This window comes from Rhinatrema bivittatum, chromosome 5, assembly GCF_901001135.1.
Source record: "Rhinatrema bivittatum chromosome 5, aRhiBiv1.1, whole genome shotgun sequence".
Classification (NCBI taxonomy): domain Eukaryota; kingdom Metazoa; phylum Chordata; class Amphibia; order Gymnophiona; family Rhinatrematidae; genus Rhinatrema; species Rhinatrema bivittatum.
The window spans coordinates 237,600,375-237,626,085 of record NC_042619.1 but is presented as its reverse complement, the minus strand read 5'-3'; the positions used below and the strand labels follow the sequence as shown (position 1 = coordinate 237,626,085).

The 25,711-nt window shown below is 45.8% G+C and overlaps 1 protein-coding gene and 1 long non-coding RNA gene across 2 annotated transcripts in view; one reads left to right on the top strand and one right to left on the bottom strand.

The window, feature by feature from the left end:
- Positions 1-428: 428 nt before the first annotated feature.
- LOC115092559 overlaps positions 429-25,711 on the bottom strand; it is a 39,281-nt gene continuing 13,998 nt past the window's right edge. The window contains exons 2-4 of the long non-coding RNA XR_003857019.1: positions 16,581-16,726; positions 1,323-1,403; positions 429-560 (exon numbers count right to left, since the gene is read on the bottom strand). This is a non-coding gene — a long non-coding RNA (uncharacterized LOC115092559). The remainder of the gene's footprint in view (positions 561-1,322; positions 1,404-16,580; positions 16,727-25,711) is intronic.
- On the top strand, positions 16,996-24,817 carry KCNE2 (potassium voltage-gated channel subfamily E regulatory subunit 2). Its single transcript, XM_029603528.1, has 2 exons — positions 16,996-17,082; positions 24,275-24,817. The coding sequence occupies exon 2, from the start codon at positions 24,391-24,393 to the stop codon at positions 24,766-24,768; it is 378 nt and encodes a 125-aa protein (XP_029459388.1). The 5' UTR covers positions 16,996-17,082; positions 24,275-24,390; the 3' UTR covers positions 24,769-24,817.

Genomic DNA, 25,711 nt, shown 5'->3' with positions numbered 1-25,711 from the left:
GTAATGCTTGGATAGTAATAGAGGAGCCAACTTTGAGTCCAAGAAAGTCTGGGAGGAAAGGGAGGCTGAAGAGAATCTCGGGAGTTTTCCCTGCAGATCTTTATTGCGTATTTTGACTGGACTTGTGTATTTTCTGGAAGAGGATGCTGTTTTTTATCACTTTACATTTTGCTTGAGTGAACCTGTTCTTTGTAACTCACCTCTTGGACAAACCACTCAGCCCTGACTCAGGCCTCACTACTGCGGTAGGCTTTGCCAAAGGGGGAAGAGGATTTACGTTCAGTATACAAGGTGCTAGACTGGTCTTCTGCACTCCAAAGAAAAACCTTCACACAGTTTTGATGCTCCAAAAATAAAGTCTTTACTATAAAACAGGTTCAAGAAAAGAAAAATAAATTGGGCATATGCCACAGTTTCTCTTAGTAGTATTTACAATGCACAGCTTCAAAAGCACTTTTTCCCTTCTGGAGTTTGGGTTCCCTTTGAACTGGGGATGGGATCTCTCTCCTTGGTCTCTTTGTTGTATCTGCAGTTCCAACGTTTCAGTTCTGCTTCTTCCCCTGTCGATAAAGCACCAGATGGGTTGTTCTCTCCTTTCCAGCAATGGAGTACCAGATTAGTAACGTTGGTATGAACTGGGCTAGCTGGCGGTCTATTCCTTCACTTTTTCCAGATCACAACTCTACCATCACAAATATCATGGGCAGCCAAGTTCACCACCACAGGGAATGCCCTAAATGGCCATCTACACCCCACTGTCGGGGTAGGCACGAAGTGTGGAAATATCACTTGGCTTTGCTTCCTTTCTTCCTAGCTTGCCCCCTTCTGTCTAAAGATGCCACTGGTCAGCAGGCAGAAAGAGCACCTCCTCTCATATTCTCTATCTCCGGCTGGCTAGGAGAGATGGAGAGGAAGACCCGCTGCTGCAGTTGATTGGTTCTTGTGAGCCAATCAGCTGCGGGGGATTGGAGGAACCCGGCGCTCAGCAGGATTTCTTCCCTTTCAGGGTGTACAGGTCTGCAGCAAGGTAAGAGCAAGGCAGGGCATAGGACGAGGGGGTGTGTTTATGTGAACTTGCAGTGAGGTCTATTGTGCTCATTGCTCTGCCACAGCACCATATATTTAACAGACATCGCAGGCATGCTTTCAAAGAGGAAAAGTTACAGACTGTAGCCAAAAAGGAAGCCACATTCAAAGAAACAATCAAGATGTACACCACCAAAACCACAGTCACTCAATGCACAAATCAGAACAACCTCTAAAACAACCACATAAACTAAGCTCCAACTTTACAATAAAGACACATTAAAAATTAGCATTACACTATCTTGCTTCTTGGCTTTAGTACTTCCTCTTTGGTGTAGTTTATAGGACCTCCTTCTTTTTTGCCCTGTTTTCCCCTTCTGTAGAAGAAAAGCAGCACATGATAACGTAACTAGAAGGTTCAAGCCATACAACTAAAAACTAGTCTAGCTCTCTATGAAATCGTACATTCTGAGGATGTAAATCCTTATTCAACAATGAATTACGTTAAGGTGAGTAAAATAAATAATTTAATTTTTTCTTAAACTTTCAACAAATAGCTGCACCTTAATCTAAAGAACCCCTCTGGCTACCCATGCATTTCTACAGTAAAACACAGAGTCTCATAATGAACTGCAGCTCAGGTCACTCATCACTGCGACACATGCAAACAGATTAAAAATCCCTGCTCAATGGCTTGTTTTCTGCATCCATTGGTAAAGTGGTTCGACAAGAAGACAAAAAGTACTTCACTTTAGGGCCATTCTGTCCTTTCGTGTAGCTTCTGCCATAGACTAGCACTGACGAGATCTCAGAGGGACCATAAAAATAGTAATATCATTGTAGTTTTACATCGTGTATGTGATGCAAGTTTAATTATTGATTTGTGATTTTAAACTGTAATGCACCCTGAAGTACTTCTCCAGGTAGCACTGAATACAAGGCATTGATCTGAGCAGTATGAGTATACAAACATCGGGGTAACTTCTTGTTACGAAGGTTACCACCCTCAAACATTAAGCCTTATACTTCACTTTGATGCAGCTCCAACACTGCTCTCTGCATCTGTGGCGGGGGTGGAAGGAAATTGGAATCAAAAAGCTACCAATAAGGGCCCTGAACTCAGCGGTCGGGGTAGCAGAAAGGTATGGGAAAATAAGTGTGAGAGTTTGCTGGGCAGACTGGATGGGCCTGTTGGTCTTCTTCTGCCTTCATTTCTATGTTTCTATGTATATAACTTTTTTAATAAATGAAAGAATTAGAATAGTATTGTTGAAACCTAAAAATGCTGAGCTATTGTAAAATAAATAAATAAATAAATAAATAAATAGAAAGGTCCATTAGTGACTGGATAGCATAGTTAGCTGGTAAACCTATCTGGCTAACTTTGGAGGTATATTTAAGCAGGCTAACTGTGTTAATTTTTATTTAAATAATCTCTGAAATGCTCTTAAAGAGGTATGGTTGTAAGATACTTTGAAGCTTTTACATTTACTTTTATGGAAATTCTGTCAGGCAGGCTGACTTTGTATTGTTTTTCAGGTCTTATATATTTAATTTTATGTACTGCATGTTTGTATGTTGTTAAATGTTTTATATTGGTTTTATGTCAAGATTTGATGTTCCTTGGAGTGAGGAAACTCATACAAAGATGAGATTTGTACAATGTTCTCTCAACCTAGCTTCATGGACTCTCTACCTGGGTAACATTTGCAATTTGCAAAGCCAACCCAGTTGGACAGAAATCTTGCCCCTAACTCTTCCCCCCTTTTCCAAATTAGCATCGCACCATGCGTTAAGGTGTTTTTCGCATGTGAAAATGCCTTAATGCATGCGAAAAACCCATATTGCAGCTTGGAAAATAACCCCCTGAGCCAGATAACTTAGGCCTGGATTATCAAAATGCACTAAATATTACATGCGATAGGAAGAAAGGGGTGTGTTTTATGGTAATAGGTAGTTTATCGCAATTTGTGCTAATACCTATGCGAAGCGCTATCTTAACGCAAATTGCAATAACTTTTTCACACATTGCGATAAGTGCCAGAATTGGTGTATTTCCTGTGAGAGAGAGCGAGAGTCTAGCCATAATGTTCTCACACTTGATAGGTATTTATATCTGTATGGGAGGCCCACCTAGTAACTGGAGGTGAGGTTTAGGGACCACTTTGACATTCAAAATGAGACGTACGAATATTTCAGTGCTCTCTTGTGAAGATTTGATGACCTTCGGAGTGAGGACACTCACCCAAAGATGAGATTTGTGCAATGTTCTCTCAACCTAGCTTGATGGACTCTCTACCTGGGTAACATCAAGCTAGGTTGAGAGAACATTGCACAAATCTCATCTTTGGGTGAGTTTTCTCACTCCGAAGGTCATCAAACATCAAGCTAGGTTGAGAGAACATTGCACAAATCTCATCTTTGGGTGAGTGTCCTCACTCCGAAGGTCATCAAATCTTCACAAGAGAGCACTGTTCTGTTTGTACGTCTCACTCTGCATGTCAAAGCGGCCCCTAACCCCTACACTAATACCTAAACCTCACCTCGAGTAACTAGGTGGGCCTCATATAGAGATATAAATAACTTACTTAGTATGAGGGCCCTATAGCTAGTCTCTCTCTCTCTCTCTCTCTCACTCTCTCCCCCCCCCCCCCCCTTATAGCTAGGCATGTGCAAAAACATCACAACATACAATAAAGCCAGCTTTAAATAAATGAAAAAGGTGTAGTTAAAATTTGCGTTAAAGCCGTGCGATACAGCTTTGCAAAACTGTGAGCCCAGCCCACTTGGCCAAAATTCCCACCCCAATATCCTCCCCTTTTTCTCATTTGCATCGCACCAAACGGCGTTTTCGCATGCGTTAAAGGCTTTTTTTGCATGCGAAAATGCCTTAACGCATGCGAAAACGCCCTATAGCACTTTGATAAATGACCCCCTTAGCCTGCTAACTCAACTCCTCCCACTTATGCCCCCAAACTTACAGGCTAATACAATAAGAGTGTGGGAAAACGGGTGCCCAGTGATGAGCGCCTGCTCTCCCAACGTGTGCCCAGCCATGTGATCCTGTATTTAAATAAGGGCTCACGCTAAAAAGGAGGCGCTAGGGACAATAGCGTGTTCCTAGTGCCTCCTTATTAGTGGAAATCCAGGAGAGGTGGCTGTCAGCGGGTTCAGGAAACCGATGCTCAATTTTGCGAGCACCGGTTTTCCGAACCCGCTGACAGTCATGGGTTAGGAAAATGAATGCCGGTAAAATTGAGCATCCATTTTCCTAACCTGACCGGCCGGCACATTTTTATTTATTTTTAAACATTTTTGGTTCCTCCGACTTAACATCACTAGGATATTAAGTCAGAAGGTGTACAGAAAAGCAGTATTTTCTGCTTTCCTGTACACTTTTTCAGGCTGCTCAGAAATTAATGCCCGCCCAAGGGCAGCTTATTTACATAAGGGAAGGAAATCTTTGTTTATATCACGTGACAGTGCTGCGATATCACAGCTTAGTAAATCTCCTTCTATGTTTGAATATTTACCCTTAAGTGTCACTAGCCCTTTTTCTTCCCAACATTTAAACCCAGTTCCCTCCAATCCTGGAGGAAAATAAGTATTATATCTTATAAGAAAGACATAGCATGGAGATATTCCTATTCAAATTCAATTGATTTCTTTGCCTATTCCATAATTGTAAAATATACTTGATAAATAAATTTCTTACTTCATCCATTTTTTTGTAATTGAAGTTTTTATTGACCAAGATTAGAACCACATGCAGTATATAAATACAAGATACTTCACCCATTTTTATTTTACTCATAATTAGCCAGGATGGGTATTCAATTGGCAACTTTCCCCAAATACTCTGTTCTGTTTGTACTCGCTTCTTTTCTACCTTTCCCTTATGCCAGTGCAGCTAAGGAATAGCGTTTACAAAAAATGGACCTCACCTAGATTTTTTTCCAAATACATAACAGATTTCGGGACTCTTGCTGGTCTTTTCCTCCAAATATACTGAAATGCTTTTTGTTGTAAATGACTAAACGCATTTTCTGGAATTGCAACAAGTAATCCAAGTCTTGGTAAACATTTTAAGCAGGCTATTCTGCCTAACCCAAGACAGTTGATATCCATGTTACATATTTAAGTAATCACGTATCTTTTTTATTAAAGGGGGAGGAATGAATTATATTGATATAAAGATTGAATATTACCTGGTATTTTAACCCCTAACTGCTTTATATAATCTCATGCCTATTTAAATAGAAATATAAATTCTGTTTTTTAAACTCTACTAATTTCATCTTGCTTGAGAGCTCTATTCTATGTTTCTCTGTTTCACTTATACAGTGATTTTTTTTCCAAAGATGATATCTTCAGCTTTGGACATCCAACTTCGATTGTAAGAATTATTCAGTAACAGTGCCCTCTAACTTTGTTGTGAGTCTCCGTGAGGAGTTAGCAATCTGTCAGAGTCTGTGCTAGAAGTTAGCAATCTGATGTGTTCTCCGTGAGGAGTTAGCAATCTGTCAGAAAGTTCTGTTGTTAAAGCTGGTAGTTAGAATAGTTGTGGGTGGATCCTTGGACCAATGGCAGGTGACCACCCCCTCGGGGGAAATCCCGAGAGGGACCACTGGTCAGGCTTAGTGTAGGAGACAGACACACACTAGTTCTTTTATTAGACAATAAAGTAAACCACCAGAGGTGGCAGTAGTGAGCTGGAAGCACCTGGCTGAGCTGTAGTCCCTCAGTTACTGGAACAGCGATCCCAAGGGGGCTGAGCTCTAGAGAAACTAAGAACGTGAATAGGCAAAGCATGCGGCTTTCAGGAACAAATCCTTGATGGTAACACTCCCACAATAGTCTCTTAAGGCAGCCGACGAGTTGCTATACATTAGGCCCTCGAGGAGCGAGTACCTGGTTCCAGGGAACGCTCTGAGAGATAGATAAGACTCACTGATGTTAAGCAACAAAAACTTCTTAGAAGCAATACATTAAACCACCAAAGGTGGCAGTAGTGAGCTGGAAGCGCCCAGCTGGGCTGTAGTCCCTCAGGTATTGGAACAGCGATCCCAGGGTGGCTGAGCTGTAGAGAAACTAAGAAAGTGAGTAGGCAGTATATGCAGAGTTCTGGAACAAGTCCTTGATGGTAACACTCACACAATAGTCTCTTGAGGCAGCCCAGGAAATGGTATGCATTAGGCCCTCGAGGAGCGAGTACCTGGACCCAGGGAAAGCTCTGGAAACTCACTAATGTTGAGTAGATGGAAACTCACTAATGTTGTAAGCAGTGATGGCTTCTTAGCAGAAGTGGTATTCAGGAGCAAGTCCGGGACGTGGGCCCTCGAGGAGCGAGTACCGGTTCCGGACTGCGACCTGCAAAGAAAAAGAGAAAGCGAGGCCCCCGAGGAGCAGGTACCTCTAGTGAAGTCTGAGGAGGCAGAGTAGCTGGGTTTGCGGAGAGCGAATCCCATCCGCGGCGACCAGGAGGAAGCGAACCCCTACTAACTCGTCTTGTTAGCGAAAACTGAGATCTTAAATATCTGGGTCTGGTGATGTCATCTCAGGGGGACGTCCCTGAGGTTCACGCCAACGCTGGTACATCAGTTGGGCTGCGCGTGCGCGGCCCTTAGGCATCTGGTCAACATGGCGGCTTGCAGTGTTGAGCCGGTCCGGGGACACCGGCGGAGGACTGCATGGAGACGCCGCAGCAGCTAGCCTTCCATCAACGTCAAAGGGAGTCACCAATGAGGTAAGGTGGGCGGAGCAGAGACGTCGGACAGCGACGGACACAACAAACGTTGCGTAAAATTATGTATGTTTTTGCATAGTTCATGTGGTGCGAGTCATTGCCTTGTTCTGTTTGTTGGCCAGCTGTTTTGTTTGAGGATTACCTAACGTAATCCACTTTGAAGTGTCTGAAAGACAAAATATAAATTGAATAAATAAATGCAATTACTACAATACAGCAGCAGAACTATCTGGATATTAATGGAGAAATTACTACTTACCTGATAATTTCCTTTACTTTAATGAAGATAGGTGGATCCATGGCCAGCGGGTTATGCACCTCTACCAGCAGATAGAGCCGGAGCAAATTTGACTTCACGGTATAGATATCCCTGCACTGACATCAGCTCAACAGTATTCTCAGCAAAAGCCAACTGTGGACAAACTAACAAAACTTGATTATTATCAAACAACCACTCCAATACTCAGCCAACAGGAAACCACTGAGCTTAGACAAGGAGTGTAATAACACTAGTCTAGGGACTGGATTGACACTTACCAGTAATCCCTGGAACACAAAGCCATACAGGAGGACAATAGCACAACCATCTGGCAGCTGAGGGTGGGAAGGCGGATTGACCTATCTTCATTAAAGACAAGGAAATTATCAGGTAAGTAATAATTTCTCCTTTCTTAGCATTCAGATAGCATTCCAGTGGGATGTAACACAGCCTCTACCGAACAGGGCGGCAGTCTGTCTGTGGTCCGATCAATACCTCATATGTGAAGATTGCATCTTCCTGGGCCTGCTCATCTAGGTGATAATGCCTGGAAAAGATATGTAAGGAGGACCATGTCGCAGCTCGGCAAATCTTGACAGGAACAGCAATCTAATCTCTGCCCATGACACTGCCTGAGCCCTAGTGGAATGAGCCCTAACGTGACTAGGTAATGGCTGTTCAGCATCCACATATGTGGCCATGACTACCTTCTTAATTGTGCAGGATATTGTAACTGGCTCATCCTATTTACTTTCACCATGGAGTATAAACAGTCGTTCTGTCTTCCTGAGAGGTTCAGAAACTTCTAAATACCTCAAGCTATGCTTCTTGATATGGCTAGAGGACAGGAAACGGAGAGTGGGATTGGATGGGCAGTTTTCTCAGTGGAGGGGAGTGGACAGTGGAGTGCCTCAGGGATCTGTATTGGGACCCTTGCTGTTCAGTATGTTTGTGGATGATCTGGAGAGAAATACGACGAGTGAGATAGTCAGGTTTGCAGATGACACAATATTGTTCAGAGTGGTTGAATCACGGGCAGATTGTGGTGAATTGCAGGGAGACCTTGTGAGACTGGAAGGTTGGGCATCCAAATGGCAGATGAAATTTGGTGTGGATGGGTGCAGGGTGATGCATATAGGGAAGGGTAGCCCATGCTATGATTGCACAATGTTGGGTTCCATATTGGGTGCTGCAACCCAGGAGAGAGATCTGGGTGTCATAGTGGATAACACATTGGGGTCGTCGGTGCAGTGTGCTGCGGCAGTCAGGGAGGCAAGCGGAGTGTTGGGAATTATTGGAGGGGGAGTGGTGAGTGGAACGGAGGGTGTCATAATGCCTCTGTGTCGCTCCATGGTGGGACCGCACCTTGAGTGCTGTGTGCAGTTCTGGTCGCCGCATCTCAAGGAAGATGTGGTTGCGATGGAGAGGGTGCAGAGAGGGGCTACCAAAATGATAGGGGGAGTGGAGCGACTCCCCTGTGGGGAGGGACTGGAGAGGTTGGGACTTTTCGGCTTGGAGAGGAGACGACTGAGGGGGGATATGATGGAGGTGTTTGGAATCATGAGAGGTCTAGAACGGGTAGATGTGAGTCGGTTATTTACTCTTTCGGATAGTAGAAAGACTAGGGGGCACTCCATGAGGTTAGCATGGGGCACATTTAAAGCTAGTCGGAGAGAGTTCTTTTTTACTCAACGCACGATTGGACTCTGGAATTTGTTGCCAGAGAATGTGGTTCGTGCAGTTAGTGTAGCTGTGTTTGAGAAGGGATTGGATGAGTTCTTGGAGGAGAGGTCCATTGCCTGCTGTTGGGTTCGCTTGGAGAATGGCCACTGCCATTGGCAGTGGTTGCATGGAATGGACTTGGTTTTTGGGTACTTTCCAGGTTCTTATGGCCACTGTTGGAAACGGGATGCTGGGCTTGATGGACCCTTGCTCTGACCCAGTATGGCATTTTCTTATGTTCTTATGTAAGACCCGTAACAGGCGATATTCCTCCGCATCTCTCTCTCTGTTCAGAGTCGGCAGGGAAATTCATTGATTCAATAAAAATCAGAGACCACTTTTGGCAAAAAAAAAGATGGAACTATATTCAACTGTATTGCCACTGGAGTCACCCGCAGAAACGGTTCCTGGCAAGACAAGGCCTGCAGTTTGGAAACTCTATGCGCAGAATGACTGCCACAAGAAACACCATTTTCAAGATAAGTAACCTCAAGGAAGGCTACACAGTGGTCGAAAAGAAGGACCTACCAGAAAAATCCAAAAAACAGATTAAAACTCCACAAGGGCACCAGCAACCAGAGGCGAGGACGAAGATGCTTCATCCCTTTTTAGAAATGAGCGATCTCTGGATGAGCCAACAAGTGTCCACTATCCACTTGACCTTGGAATAGGCAAGAGCCACCATCTGTGCCTTCAATGAATTAAGGGCAAACCCTTACTCAATACATCTTGCAAAAAAATTCCAAAATAAGCAGGATCTTAACCGAACGAAGATGAACTCTTCGATCTTCACACCAAAACTCAAACATTTGCCAACCCGCACATAGGCTAAGGGAGTGGAAAATTCTCTCGCTCGTAGCAAGATGGAAATCACCGCAGTGGAATATCCATGCTTCAGCAACCTAGCCCTCTCAAGCGCCATAACGAAAGACAAAATCAAGTCAGAACTTCGTGAAGAACAGGCCCCTGCCATAGCAGAACCCTGTGAATCAGTAATTGGATAGGAGAGTCCACCAGGAGCCTTCGGAAATCTACATACCATGGCCTCCTGGGCCAATCTGGTGCCAACAAAAGCAGCATCCTCATGAGACTCTCAATCCTTCTGGGCCACAGGGGAAAGGCATATTGAAGCTTGCCCTCTAGCCATTCCTGCACGAGGGCATCATTCCCCAAGGACCTTTAATCTCTCCTGTGACCGAAAAAGCGAGGAACCTTCACATTGTGAAATGTCGCCAGCAGTTCTAGAAACGGGAGGCCCCAGCGGTCCAGTATAAACTGGAACACCTCATTTGATAATTCCCATTCTCCTGGGTCCAGACTCTGTTTGCTGAGAAAGTCCACTCTTACATTGTCTTTTCCTGCAGTGTGTGAGCCTGAGACCTCCTGAAGATGCACCTCCACCCATTCCATGAGTTGGGCTATTCCCTGTGACACATACTGGCTCTTGGTTCCTCTCTGGTGATTGATGTAAGCCACTGTCATCACATTGTCTGACATTATCTGAACAGCCTGAACCTGGAATCAGTCGACGACTCATAAGCATGCCAACTGGACAGCCTAGGCTTCTAGCCAACTGATGCTCCAGAAAGACTCTTCTGTACTCCAGTGACCTTGCGCTGTCAACTTCTAACTTAGATGGTCTGCTTGCAATCACCACAGCAGTTGAATATTGATCTCCACTGGTAGGCTAAGCTGTAACGAATAATCCTAAAACTGTGGACTCCATCGAGCCAGTGCGCTGAAGAGGGCGCATATGCACCCTTGCCCTGGAACCACTTCTAGGGTGGCCGCCATCAACCCAAGCACCTGTAGATAAGACCACACTGCTGGGCATATTGTTTCTGTAAATAGTTGCACCTGTGCCATTAGCTTCTGAATGTAACCTTCCAGCAGGAACATCCTGCCTTGCTTCATATCAAACCAACACAAAAAATGCCAGACCCATGTCCCGGACTTGCTCCTGGATACCACTTCTGCTAAGAAGTCATCGCTGCTTACAACATCAGTGAGTTTCCATCTATCTCTCAGAGCTTTCCCTGGGTCCAGGTACTCGCTCCTCGAGAGCCTAATGGATACCATCTCCTGGGCTGCCTCAAGAGACTATTGTGTGAGTGTTACCATCAAGGACTTGTTCCAGAACTCTGCATATACTGCCTATTCACTTTCTTAGTTTCTCTACAGCTGAGCCACCCTGGGATCGCTGTTCCAATACCTGAAGGACTACAGCCCAGCCGGGCGCTTCCAGCTCACTACTGCCACCTTTGGTGGTTAAATATATAGGGGTAGATTTTAAAAGAAGCGCGATCAGCCTACTTTTGCTTGTGCATCAGACTCAAGCAAAAGTACGCTGGATTTTAGTAGATACGCGCGGAGCCGCGCGTATCCACTAAAATCCTGGATCGGCGCGCGCAAGGCTATCGATTTTGTATAGCCTGCGCGCGCCGAGCCGCACTGCCTCCCCCCGTTCCCTCCAAGGCCGCTCCGAAATCGGAGCGGCCTCGGAGGGAACTTTCCTTTGCCCTCCCCTCACCTTACCCTCCCTTCCCCTACCTAACCCACCCACCCGGCCCTGTCTACACCCCCCCCCTTACCTTTGTCGGGGGATTTACGCCTCCCGGAGGGAGACGTAAATCCCCGCGCGCCAGCGGGCCTGCTGCGCGCCGGGCCGCGACCTGGGGGCGGGTACGGAGGGCGCGGCCACGCCCCCGGACCGCCCTGGGCTGTAGCCACGCCCCCGTACCCGCCCCCAAAACGCTGCCGACACGCCCCCGAAACGCCGCGACGACCGGGCCCGCCCCCGACACGCCCCCGACACGCCCCCCTCCGAGAACCCCGGGACTTACGCGAGTCCCGGGGCTCTGCGCGCGCCGGGAGGCCTATGTAAAATAGGCTTCCCGGCGCGCAGGGCCCTGCTCGCGTAAATCCGCCCGGTTTTGGGCGGATTTACGCGAGCAGGGCTCTGAAAATCCGCCCCATTGCTTCTAAGAAGTCTTTGTTGCTTAACATCAGTGAGTCTGTATCTATCTCTCAGAGTGTTCCCTGGAACCAGGTACTCGCTCCTCGAGGGCCTAATGCATAGCAACTCCTGGGCTGCCTTAAGAGACTATTGTGGGAGTGTTACCATCAAGGACTTGTTCCTGAACGTCGCATGCTTTGCCTACTCACTTTCTTAGTTTCTCTACAGCTCAGCCACCTTGGGATCGCTGTTCCAGAACCACCTCTGGTGGTTTACTATATTGTCTAATAAAAGAACTAGTGTGTGTCTGTCTCTACACTAAGCCTGACCAGTGGTCCCTCTCGGGATTTCCCCCGAGGGCATGGTCATCTGCCACTGGTCCAAGGATCCACCCACAACTATTCTAAATAATTACAGATGGCTAAATACCAGCTTTAACAATAGAGCTTTCTGACAGATTGCTAACTCCCAGCTTTCACTACAGAATGTTGTTAACAGGTTGACAACAGATTGCTAACTCCTCATGGAGAACACATCAGATTGCTAACTCCTAGCACAGACTCTGACAGTTACTTAGCTGCACATCGATGCTGTTTCTTGAATCTCCTCAACGCGTGTAAAATAACCTGGTAGCACTTCCTCTTCTCCTAGGGGGCAACCTGGATGGTACCTACCGTATATACATTTATATTAAACTACCACTTCCTTCATTTAAACATTTTTCCAAGACATTTTTTTGTCTGATATAATATTTTGAAAATATAAAAATCTTTTTGTTAAATTGAATAATGTGAGTTTATTTTGGTATATTGCTTCATATCAAACCAAACACCAGATACTCCAGTGTCTGGGATGCCTGTAGATTGCTCTTGGCCAAGTTCACCACCAACTTAGTTCCTATGGCAAGGAGGCACCTTGCGTGAGACCCGAAGGCTCTCTTCCAGACTCTTGGCCCGAATCAGCCAATCGTCTAGGTACGGGTGAACCAGAATGTCACCTTTTCTCCACACTGCCACAACCACTACCAAAACCTTGGAAAAGGTTCTGGGTGTGGAGGCCAACACAAAGGCAGCGCTCAAAACTGATAATGTTGCCCCAAAACAGCAAAACACAGAAACAGTTGATGCTCCAGATGGATTGGAATATGAAGGTATGCCTCTGACAAATCCAGAGACGTCAGAAACTTCCCTGACTGTACTGCCATTATCACTGAGCACAAAGCTTCCATGCGAAAATGAGTCATCTGCAAATGACAGTTGACTCCCTTGAGATCTAGGATGGGGCGAAAGGAGTCCTCATTCTTGAGCACAACAAAATAAATGGAATACCAGCCCATATTTTCTTGTGACATGAGCACTGGAACTACAGCCCACAGGCTGAGGAGCCTTGTCAGTGTACACTCCACTGCTTGTCTCTTCTGTGGAGAGTTACAGGGAGACACCATGAAAATGTCTCGAGGGACACTGAGAAACTCCAGAGCGTAGCCATCTCTTATCATCTGCAGAACTCATGCAAGGGCAGTGCCACTGCAGGGTCTGTGAATGTGCGAACTCACAGGTCCCACACTGATTTCCTTCCTTCCTCTACTAATGCTGTTGCTGCTGGTACCTAAAGAGCACAGCTGTTTGAGGTACTTGTGACCCCAGCAGAAGGGCTTTTGACCCCATTTGGGGTCCCCACCCACAGTGTGGAAAGCCCTGACCTAAGGGTTGAAGCCAGCAGATGTTCCTTTGAAGAAAAAGTGTAAGAACTCACCAGTCTGATGTGATCTCAACTCACCTCTGATAAAAAAAAAAAAAAAGAGACAGGTGACCTCCCTATTGCCTGTTCCCGAGGGGGGAGCTGGCACACCTTCATTGAGAAGCTCGGGGGGGGGACCACAATCTGAGCCTGCACCCCTTCTGGGCTGCCTGGGATGAAGGACTGAGACCTACCCAAAGGGTGAATCTTCTGAGAAGCCACTCCTCTGTAGGGTCGAAAGCATCGGAAACCCCTACCATGACCTCTCATGCCAAAGGAGTGCAGCATCTGCTTCTTATCCTCTGGTAACCGAGGAACCTAGGACTCGCCCCACTTATTGGCCATTTTTTTCCAGCTCACGTGAAACAAGAATGATCCTATAAAGGGCAATTTTGTAAGATTAGACTTCAAGATTATATTGGCCGACTAATTACTGAGCTGTAGCTTATGCCTGGCTGCTATTATCGAAGCCACCTCTCTGGCCAAAGTGCAGACCAGGTCGCAGCCCGCATCTGCCAAAAAGGTGGCTGCCGGTTCCATCACTGCCCTGGAATTCATACCAGATTCATCGACTTCCTGAGAGAGAAGTAAGCAAAAACAAACTACTAGGGAGCAAAAGAAGCTATCTGCAAATTCATTGCCATCGCTTCAAGGCCTGCTTAAGGATAGTCATCCGCTTGGTGATGGCACACACAAGCGCATCCACTTCTGGAAGCGCAATTGCTCTCTCGCAGCCGGATCCAGGGGGTACAGCCCTTCCAAGGCTCGTCCCATTTAAAATTAGCTTCCGGGGCTCCCCATTCAAGATCAATCAGTTCTTGATTAGCCTCCATAATAGGGAAGAAACATGAGGCTTTACGCCAAGAAATCGAAATGGAATCAGCTCCCGGCACGCCCAGTTATCTTCAGTGTCTGGGAATTCAGAGCCGGTAATTCATCTCTATGAAAGAAACGCAACATAATTCTATAGGGCTCAGCCCTGGAGGAATTTTCCGCATCCTCCAGGGAGTAAGGATTGGCTTAATCATCCTAAAATGCATGATTACATATTACTCGTGAATGCGCTTTCTCAGTTGCCGGGCCTACTCTCTGGAACTCGCTCTCTATCGGTCTTAGAGAATGTGACTGCGTAAAAAATTTCAGAAAACAAAATTAAACTTTTCTTTTTAAGTTAGCCTATTTTTAAATGTTTATTTTATCTGGTTTTATTAATTTTCTGATTCTTACTCTATCAGCTTTGATGAATTTTATATGTGTTACTTTTATGTTCTGTGAATGCTAATTCTTTTAATCTTGTTACATTTTTGTTTATTGTATTTTTGTTTATATTGTTTTGTATCTGTTTTTATGATTATGTATGTTATTCTGTTCATCGCCTAGGCCTTTTTGTGTTAGGCAATTCACAAATTTTGATAAATGTAAATATCCATGCCATCCGGGTCCCTATTGACATGACCCATAGCAGGTCTAGATGTACTCAGAAGCTTACCTGTGGCAACAGGCATGTGGAAACCACAGCCTAATTAAGATTGGCCAGGGCTTACAACTGCTTCTGAAGCCCTTGAAAAATTCCAGACAAGAAAAGGCAGAGGGGTCCATGCCAAAACCAGGGGTCACCAGTCCTGCACCCACTGAACTACCTTCCCCTGCTGACGAACCAGTTAGGGGAGCCCCAAACATAGGCAAAATCTCTGGCAGCTCTTTCTCCATTCCCACATTATGTTGGCAAGGACTGGGCTTAGCAAAATCAGAGTCAGTTCTCCCTGAGCCTCCAATAGTGCTGACATAAGTTAGAGGGAATGCCAGGCTGAGATGCCCGAATATGGCAAGCAGCAAAAAGGTTAAGGCGCTTAGGCTTCTTTGCTATGGAGTTTTCAGTATGCTCCAAAATATAGGCACTCAAAAATTAGGCAACTAATACACTATTCAGGTAGACACACAAACTGAGCGCCCACCTGAGCACTCACCGTCTATATGCAATTTGAGCACCCACCTATGCGCCCTTAAACGCTCCACTGTGCGTCCACCTAGGCACCACTATGCACTCATCTAAGCTCCCAGCTAGGCGCACAACCAAATGCACAGCCGGTCCCGTAAACTCAAACTGACGTACTAAAGAGGGCAGCCTTTTGCGCAGAGAAAAAAATGTGAATGCCGCTGCAGCCTACCACTCAGCGAAGAATCCAAGCCTGAGAGCAGGGCATAGCCCAGAAAACTGCTCAACCTGCCAAGCTGCCTGAGTCCCCAACCTCATCTGGGGACCTTCCTACCTTCCTACCTTTCTCTCTTTTTTTTTTTTTTTTACCTGAGCTCATCCCGACCCGCTAAGTACAGCTTCAGTCTCCAGCTGTGGGGAGAGAGAGCATAGACCTTCACCACCGTGCTCAGCTTCCTGCACCCGCTTGCCTTCCAGCTGGCTTTTTTTTTGTTTTGTTTTGTTTTTTAATAGCTAAGTCCACGCTGGCCGAAACAAGCTACTGGACCAAGGCACTCAACTGAGGAAGGGATCTGAAGATATCACCTCAGGAAAACTTGACTGAGGGAGGGATCATAAGGTACCGCCACAGGAGAGAAGGGCAATAAACTTCTTCTTTCTCTTTCTACAAAAAACTTTCAACCCAATCTCCAGTAGGGAGATGCACATCCACTGTCTGCTGGAGATGGAGAATACTGGCAGGCTGATGTCACTGCAGGAGTCTATGTACTGTGACGTCAGTTAGCTCCATCTCCATCTGTAGGCAGAGGTGCATAACCCACTGGCTGTGGATCCACCTATCTGAATGCTAAGAAAGTTAATGTCGGTGCATTCACTTGTGATCAAAAAATATAATGGCAAGGCACAAGAGTATTGTTCTCACTTCAACACCACTGCAGAAACAAGAATAGATGCAAATACAACAGGGAATTCCACCATACATTTTGTATGCTTAATTCTGATATTTGTGCTGTGTCAGGAAAGGAACTCCCTTCTAGTGAACAGTGCTCACAACAAAGGTCTGCACTTACGGGTACCCAGTCCTGAACAGTACATGTGTCAGTCAAACGATGACCTCAAAATCCTCAGCCAACTGCATTGTACTCATGATGGGCTGAACTTTACTAAGAGCAAACATAGAAACGTGATGGCCCACCTATCCCATCCATTTTCCACACTTCTCCATCGCTTGGGATACTCTGTGCTTAACTCATGTTGTCCTAAATTCCATTGCTGATTTTTTATTTCCATGGTGATCTATATCGGGTGTTTTGAGCCGAAGCCCCTTCGTCTGCTGTTTCACTGTGAGGATAAAATGGGCATGGGTCATCGGTGAAAACCAAGTTAATACTGCATCTACAAATCCATGCTGCCACCCTGAAACAGCTCCTGTTCTTTAAAGAAATACTGAAGAAAACCCAGCCTGTGTCACATTAAACCAAGAACGCCAAGGGCACTTCAGAGGGCATCAAGATTATATAGACTGGATGAATGCTAATATTTAACTTTTCACATGAGATTAAATTAAATGGGGCAGTTAGTGTAAGTGCAGAACCTTGAAAAGCAAGCAGTTAGCTGGGAATCGTCGGTGGCCAGAAGAGACCATTACAGGAGCAGTATCCAGTGGTGATTTTCCCTTAGGCTGCAGCACCCATTAGGTAAGTTTTGCTTCCCTTAGCACATCACCTTCTTGATAACTAATGTGCAGTGCACTCTATCCTGAAATAACACCAAGGAAAAAAAGGTTCATTAGTGCTACGTTTAAGATACGGTTGGAGATAATTTGATATGTAAACGGGGGGGAGCTGGGTTTGGTTAGATTTGAACCCTGATGGGGGCTCAGACCGTAGAGGAATCTGGGTTCTTCTGCTCCCTGACTTGAGCTGGCGCTGAGGGTGCTGTGGAAGCAGCGCTGGCAGCTTTGGGTTGGGGGAGGGGAGGGAGGGGGAGTCAGTCACTGTGTAATGGTGATATCTAGTGGCCGAATTTGGGCCCCAGAATTACAGGGCTCTGGAAAGCTGAGGACTGGCACTGCCATGATGAGCTGAGTGGGGATAGAAAACAGGGGGGGGGGGGGGGGGGAAATCTCCAAGCAGTTGTGAATGAAGGCTCCCAGCCCTGGTTCTGGCTGAGCTGGAAGCCCAAAGCGCAGGAAGAAACTGCCAGCCCCCTCCCTTCCCCCCAAAAATAAAAGCGAGATGGAGTAATGGGTTCAAAGAGACACAAGTTATCTGGGCTGCAGCTCTTTGCCTCCAATTGGCTCTAATTTTTATTTTCTGCTTCCAGCTCAGTCACAGTTAGGGTTACAGAGCTAAAAGATTTCATTCTCCTGAAACATTTTCTCCATTCGTGCCTCCTTCTCCAATCCTGCCTAGTCCGGCTATCACAGAGACTGTCCTAGCCACAGGGACTACAAACTGCAGCAGCTGATGAAACATGCTGCCCATGTACCTTACACCTGCAAGAAGCTGCTGCTGTGACTATCACTAGGATCCTCCGTCCCCTGCTCACACCCTGGGAACCGCGGACTATAACATTCCCAGACTCTGCTTGCCCAAAGAGGCGTCAGGCTCCAGCCCTGGAAACAGAGGCCTTGCGCACGACAGCGCGCACGACACTGAGCCCCTCGAATTTCCATTTTTGTTTTTACCCAACTAAGGCTGAAATTAGTTGGGAAATGTAGACTCAAATTTAAGTCCCATGGACCTAATCTGAGATGGGACAGAGAGCAGGGCAGGAAGCAGGATACGTTTTTTTGAAATTCTGAGTTTATGAACACAGCTCTGAAAAGAAAATACAATAATGAAAAAACAAACTTATGGTTGTCCAACAGTCAATCAGACTGAACGAAGTCTAAAAGGTCTAAGTCCAACCTTCTTCTGACTGCCAAATGCTTCTCTCTGGGACAGATGTTATTTTTCCCCCCCACAAACACGTTAACCCCCACCTATGGGGGGAGGACACATAAATAACTCCAACTCTCAGCTGGGTGAATTAGAATGGGCATGTGTAACCCACCCACCCAACTACAGGATGCAGAGGAGAGGCAAAATACAATACAGTAAGGAAAACAAAAACTATTACTATTGTAATCAATGTGGGCACATTTATACAAGAGATTTGCTCTATAGGAAACAGAAGCACATGGCTATTATAGTAAAAGAGGAATTTATTAGCATTGGAAAAATAAGAAAATTAACCTTTTGTTGTTTTATAACAGAACACCACTATCCTTGCACTATATCTCAGCTTTCAGTTTAGTTCAAGCAAATTAAAACAATGAGGTTTAAAAATTCCCATTCAAATTCTGGCAGCATTGACATACGTTCTCAGTTTAATCTCACATGATTGCTGAATATGTTAGATCAGACTAACTTCCTTGTAGTCCAGTTGGTTGATGAAGCAGTTGCTGATGCTCAGGACGTCCACAGCGATGCCCCACATGGACTAGATGATCTTCTAAAAAAATTAATTCCCTCTCTATTCTGAATAAACTCATGGAAAATCTTCTGAAATGTCCTCAAAACTAAATTTGCCTACCATTTGTAAAATGCAAGCACTATGGGCTGGATTTACTAATGTCGCAAGGCATAGGGAATCCCACTCAGATGAGTGCATAGGGAAACGGGGGGCACGAAATGGGGGGGCAGTCCTGCGATAGCAGGCGGCTATTGCACCTCCACGGTGCGGTCGCTGCCGGCATTGCGTCAAATAACTACACCATAGAAGGTGTAGTTATTCGGCGCGAAACTGACAGTGATAAAGGTGCTTACCTTTCGCTGTCGGTGCAGTCTTCACGGCGTCAGCCCTGGTGCCGCCCCCGACTCCTCCTCTTCCGGGGCTGACGCCGCCCTGACTCCACCCCCATCTTTGTATCGCACGCGATAAGGGACTTTTCGCGTGCAAAACATCCCTTATCGCGTGCGATCCGCTTGGAAAATGACCCCCTATATTAATACTATTTGCTAACTTGAAATAAAACAAAATTAGGAAATATTTAAAAATCACCTTACTTGCTCTTGCTACCATTTAATAAAACAACTGTCTCAGTACTACTGGATAAGTAATTTTCTCCGGGATAATTAACCTCCTGAAAACTTCCAGCTACCAGAAACTGCTTTTCCTTTGTTATAAACCATAAACTGGAGGCTGCAATTAAGGTCTCACCACATGACTACATTCCTGTATCTCTCCCTCTCTCTGTCTAAGTTTCTGTCTTTTTCTCTTCAAAGGGGCAGAAGTAATTGGTAATCAGTTTCATCAGCCTTAGATCCTTTGCCTCTTATTGGCTCCAGGCAAATATCGTTCATCCAAGTTCTGTTGTAAAAGTGTACAATTGATCATTTTAAATTAAAATTGTGTCTCATAAGCTAAGAAAAGTTAATTTATATTAAGATTGATATTCAAAACTAAACATTTAAATGGATAACTTGGAGTTAGATGGATAACATAATTAAGATGGATAACTTGTGAGTTATCCATCTAAATGGCTTTGAATATTGACCTCATCAATTTCAAATATCCTCCCTTTTCCAGTAATGTCCACTTGGTGTCGCTATTGCCCAGTGGATGACTGCCAATAGGATCACATATTTCTTAACTTGCAGTTATAAAGACACACGGTCTCCCTCACTTATTAACACCTCAAAGAGCAATACAACTCTCCAGTGCCCATCATAGCAAGGTTGCTTACACTTTTCTTCAAAGGAACATCTGCTGGCTTCAATCTTTAGGTCAAGGCTTCCCACACTGTGGGTGGGGACCCCAAATGGGGTCAAAAAACGTTCAGCTGGGGTCACAAGTACCTCAAACAGCTGTGCTCTTAAGGTACCAGCAGCAGCAGCATTAGTAGAGGAAGGAAGTCAGTGTGGGGCCTGTGAGTTCGCACATTCACAGACCCTGCAGTGGCACTGCCCTTGCATGAGTTTCTGTGGTAAGAGGAAGCCCTGCATAAGAGATTGCACTAGCTCACAGCCTTGTGCTGACTTTTATTAATGCTGTTGCTGCTTGTAGATCACTATCAGCTGTGAGAACAGTGGGCTAAGTGTGCATAAGCCAGTGGAGATTACCCCTCTCCTCTCCCCTCACCCACCACTGAACTCTACTAAAGAGAAAAATGTGGGCCCTGTCAGCAGCCTGTCCTTTCTTCTTACCAGTTGCCATCCACTTTTAGCCTGGGACCCAAAAGAAATTGTTGCCTCTTACCCTAGCCAGGGGGATGGGATGTTTGAAAGGAGGGATCAGATGCAGGAGGGGTTGGAGGGGGGGGGGACCTGATGGAGGGGGATGACCGTGGAGGGTGAGAGAGGAACAATAATAAGACAGACTGGGGGGATGTAAGAAAGTTGCTGGGGTGTGAGAGGGGATCAGCTGGAGGTGCGTGAGAGAAGAGTTGGAAAGGAGGTGGTGAGAGAGGCTATGGGAATGAGAAGAAAGAAATGACAAAAGATCATTTGTTATAATAAGAGCTTGGGGGGTGAAAGAGGATCAGTTGGAGGGATGCAAAAAGGGCTAGAGGGGGTGAGAGGGTATGAGCTGGGGAGGTGAGGATAAGGAAGAATCAGCTGGAGGATGGAGGTTAACAGAGGGGCCTCTGGAGGGAAGGAGGATGAGAAAAAGGTTTGACTGGAGAGGCTGGAGACTGAAAGAGGGAACGGGTTGGAAGGTGGGGAGGGTGAGAATGGAGTGACTGCACGCCTGCTAATTTGATTTGCTCTTCCTCTGGGGTCATGGGAATTTTCATGTGCTAAATTGGGCTCATATTGGCTAAAGGTCTGGGAAGCCCCTTCTTAGGCATTTCCTCTGTCACTAACAAACAAAAGAATTGCAAAGAATTGTTTCCATGTCACCATTTGTCCTTGTAACTTAGGGACTGCTGGTAGAAGGGGAAACATTTACTTTCATAAATGCTTCTACAAGCTACCGACTTACACACAGAGAGGTAGATTTTAAAAGGGTTACGTGCATAACTTATGCGCGTAACCCTTTCAAAATCTCCCTACGTGCGTCGAGCCTATTTTGCATAGGTTCGGCGGTGCGCGCAAGCCCTGGGACGCGCGTAAGTCCCGGGGCTTTGCTAGGGGGGAGTGTCAGGGGGCGGCGCGACATTCGGGGCATTCCGGGGGGCATGTCTGGGATGTGGTGCCAGCCCGGGGGCGTTTCGGGAGTGTGGGCGAGGCCTCCGAAATCGCTCCCGAGGCGGGGAATCGCACGGCAGCCGATCAGCGCATGTAAGTTACGCCTGTCTGGAGCAGGCGTAACTTTCACGATAAAGGTGGGGGGGGTGTAGATAGGGCTGGGGGGGGGGGGTTAGGTAGAGGAAGGGAGGGGAAGCCGAAGGAAAGTTCCCTTCGGAGCGGCCTCGGAGGGAACGGGTGGCACGCGCAGGGTTCGGCACGCACAAGGTGCACCCCCTTGTGCGCGCCGACCCCGGATTTTATAGGCTACGCGCGTATCTTATAAAATCCGGCGTACATTTATAAAATCTACCCCAGAATGAGTGAACTCTTTAATACAACTGGCACTCTATGTAGTAAATATGAGGAAGGCTGAAAAAAAATGACTCTGCATCTTCCATCCCATCCTTAAACATAGAGATGAGCTAACTCCCTGGACTCTTTTCTTTATATTCTGCTTTTCACAATTTTTTTTTTCAGCACTTCAAAGCAGGTTACATTCAGATACTGTAGGTATTTCCCTATCCTCAGAGGGCTTACAATCTAATAGGCCGATACAATACAGTGCGCTCCAATGGAGCGCACTGTTAGCCTGCTATTGGACACGCGTTTTCCCTTACCCCTTATTCAGTAAGGGGAGGAAAACACGCGTCCAACCCGCGGCACCTAATAGCGCAAATGCATGTTGATGGCCCTATTAGGTATGCGAGCGGGATACAGAAAGTAAAATGTGCAGCCAAGCCGCAGATTTTACTTTCAGAAATTAGCACCGACCCCAAGGTCGGCGCTAATTTCTTCCGGCACCGGGAAAGTGCACAGAAAAGCAGTAAAAACTGCTTTTCTGTGCACCCTCCGACTTAATATCATGGCGTAACTTTCATGGCGATATTAAGTCGGAGGTCCCGAAGAGTAAAAAAAAAAAAAATAATTGGAATTCGGCTCGTGGCTGTTGGGCCGAAAACCGGACGCTCAATTTTGCCGGCGTCCGGTTTCCGAGCCCGTGGCTGTCAGCGGGCTTGAGAACCGATGCCGACAAAATTGAGCGTCGGCTATCAAACCCACTGACAGCCACCACTCCTGTTTCTACTGCACCACCTAATTTGAATACTGCATCAGCTGGTGCACAGGTGTTTGTCTGCTCTCCCGCGGACTTTACTGAATCAGCTTGTAAGTTTGCACCTGAGGGTAAAGTGACTTGCCCAAGATCACAAGGAGAAGCAGTGGGATTTGAACCCTGGTCTCCTGGTTCTTAGCCCACTGCTCTAACCACTAGGTTACTCCTCCTTTTCTGAAGCCTCATCTTACCTTTGGTCTTTTTTCACCTAAATGCCTGTTCAGTTTTCTTTTGAAGTCAGTTACAGTTATAGCCATGCTCATCTACACTGGTCAAATGTCCCATACTTTTAGCACCCTTTAAATAAAGAATCCCTTCTTTTAAAGTTGCTAAAAGCTCTTGCTCCTTAGTTTGAAATGATACGCTCGTTTTCTTTGCTAATCTTGAGCTAAGAAGATCACTTGCAGGATCCACTGATTTACCTGTACATTGCAATTAAAGACATCCCCCCTTTAATCATCTTTCTAAGGAAAGCACATGCATCTTGGACATTTTTTAGAATATTTAAGCCATCATGCCCCTTTATGAGTTTAGTGGCCCTCATCTGTGTTTTTTTAACATTTGGATATGAAAGATTGGGATAAGCAGAAAGACTCTTTATGTAGAAATGAAAGGGAAATCTGAGATCAGCTGGGGTCTATGGTACTGCACCAGGAAGTAAGTTAGGCAGATTGGATTGGTCTTTTGGTTCTGATCTGCCTTCATATTCAATACTGAGTACTTAAAACTGAGTCACCCTATTTCAAATGCAGTCTGACAAGGATCTTAAACCTTGGAAGGATCACACATTGGCCCCTTGCTTTCACAATCTTAAAATGCATGTATGGTAGATATGCTGAAGGTGGATCCAAAACTGTACAGATGGTTGGGCCCCAGAACAGGAGTTCCTTGTTTGGGACTGGCCAGGTGAGGGCCCGTCACAGAAGTAATGCCGTTAGACCCCTAGGGGAGAGATAAAACACATGGCACTACCAAGGTAACGGACTCTTGAGCAAAACTGACATATTTCAGCCTCGGGGAGAAACAATTGGGACCTCTGACACCAGGGCGGGCATCTTAGGGAGGAAGGAGTAAACAGGAATAAAAGTTAAAAAATGGCTTCTTTGTAAACAAGTAATGTAATATAGTGTCTTATGCTACAATATTTACTAAATAATTGAGGGACAGAAGTACAAACAATGAAAATTAAAAAGAAAATAAAAAAATAAAACTTGAAATGAAATTCTTGGAAAGTTATGGATACAATTGAAGATGGCTCTGTGGTGACCTATGGAGCTACATTTTCTACTCCTTAGGCTAGCTGGGGCTTGGGATGCCCTGAAGGTAGCACTGCACAACACCTACTGGCCAGGCTCAGGGTGTGCACATACCTAGCTCCAGAGGAAACTGTATCCTGCAGCCCCCGGCTAAAGATTATTAGTCATAGCTGAGCTAAATAGGAGGCAGATCAACAATAGGGGGAAAGAGGGTACCCCAGACAGTTGTGAGTAGAAGCCGGTTCTAATTGAGCTGGAAGCCCAACGGAACAAAACATTCAATAATGGCAGATCTTTTTTGCAGATCCCCTCAAGTCCAGTAAAGCCTAGGACTCTCTTCCGCGTGCTGGGAGAAACCCCAAGATCCCTGAAGAAAACCCATTTCTCTTTTTTGCCCTCACCTGACAGCTTCATGCAGCTATGTCCAGGTTACAGAATTTCACCAAGGCGCTGGAAGAAACCTTTAAGAACACCTTCATCGACTACATGAACGCATGGCGCAACAACGTGACGAGAGCAGACGAGGAGCTGCAGGCGACGCTCAACGCAGAGAACTTCGATTATGTCATCCTGTACCTAATGGTGATGATTGGAATATTTTCTTTCATCATCGTGGCTATCCTGGTGAGCACGGTGAAATCCAAGAGGCAGGAACACTCGGATGACCCTTACCATAAATATATTGTCAATGACTGGGCTGAGCAAGAGAAGAACCAGATTTTGAACATGGAGGATTTGAAGTCCACGGTCCATCACAATACCGCAGCACAAGATTACAGAGGGTCTACTTCGTTTTAAGCTCTCCTGCAGCTCAGCAAAGCACAAGCCTTACAGAAATATAAACTACTGTAATAGATTTATTACACTTTTGTTTGCTTTATTAAAATTTCTTTATTATAAACTCTTGCAGCAGACCTGGGCCTGACTTCTTCTCAATTATTTGCCAACTAGTCTGTCAATTATTGCTGTTTCTAAATATGACCGATTAACAAGTGTGACAGAGATGGCAGGACAAGAACAAGTGTGATTTCTGCTTTAGGAATACAGCCTGAAAAATTCACAGGAAAATATCTTAAAAAAGAAAATCCACTGCAATTGTTGGGCTTACAAATTATCCACACCAACTGCAGGAGCTTTCCTCTATGTGCACAAGTTTTCTAAACCCGCAGCTGCCAAAAATAAAGTGCACAAATTACCCTCGAGCTCACTGGGGAAATAGTAAAATGTGCTTCCAGCATTTTCCAACATTCACACATCCAACTTACAGGTCGATACAGTAAGGCCGCGGTAGAAACAGTGCGGCAGTGTCAGGCGCACCCTTCCTCCCCGCACGCACAGTTCTCTTCACTAAGTCCCCGATACTCTCTTCTAATTGCATGCAAATGCATGCCGCGGCTGTGAAGCGATAGGGAAGGGTTATGCCCGCGTAACCCATTTTACTGTATAGGCGCTTAATACAGCACCTGTACAGTAACCTGGGTGCGCTTGTACCTGTCATTTCAAATGACATTTGGAATGACAGGCACCGGGAGGAGGGAAGCGGCGAAGCGACTTACTTTTTGCTGTGTCTCTCCTCCTCCCGGAGCAGGGCGCGAAAGCAGCCTTGCTCCGGGAGGAGGTGGGACACAGCGGCGAAGCAAAAAAAAAAAACCAAAGGCGCGTGTTCGATCGGGCGGGTGGGCGCGTGTTCGATCGGGCGGGTAGGCGGCAGCAGAGAAGAAAAAAAAACCAAAAGCAATTT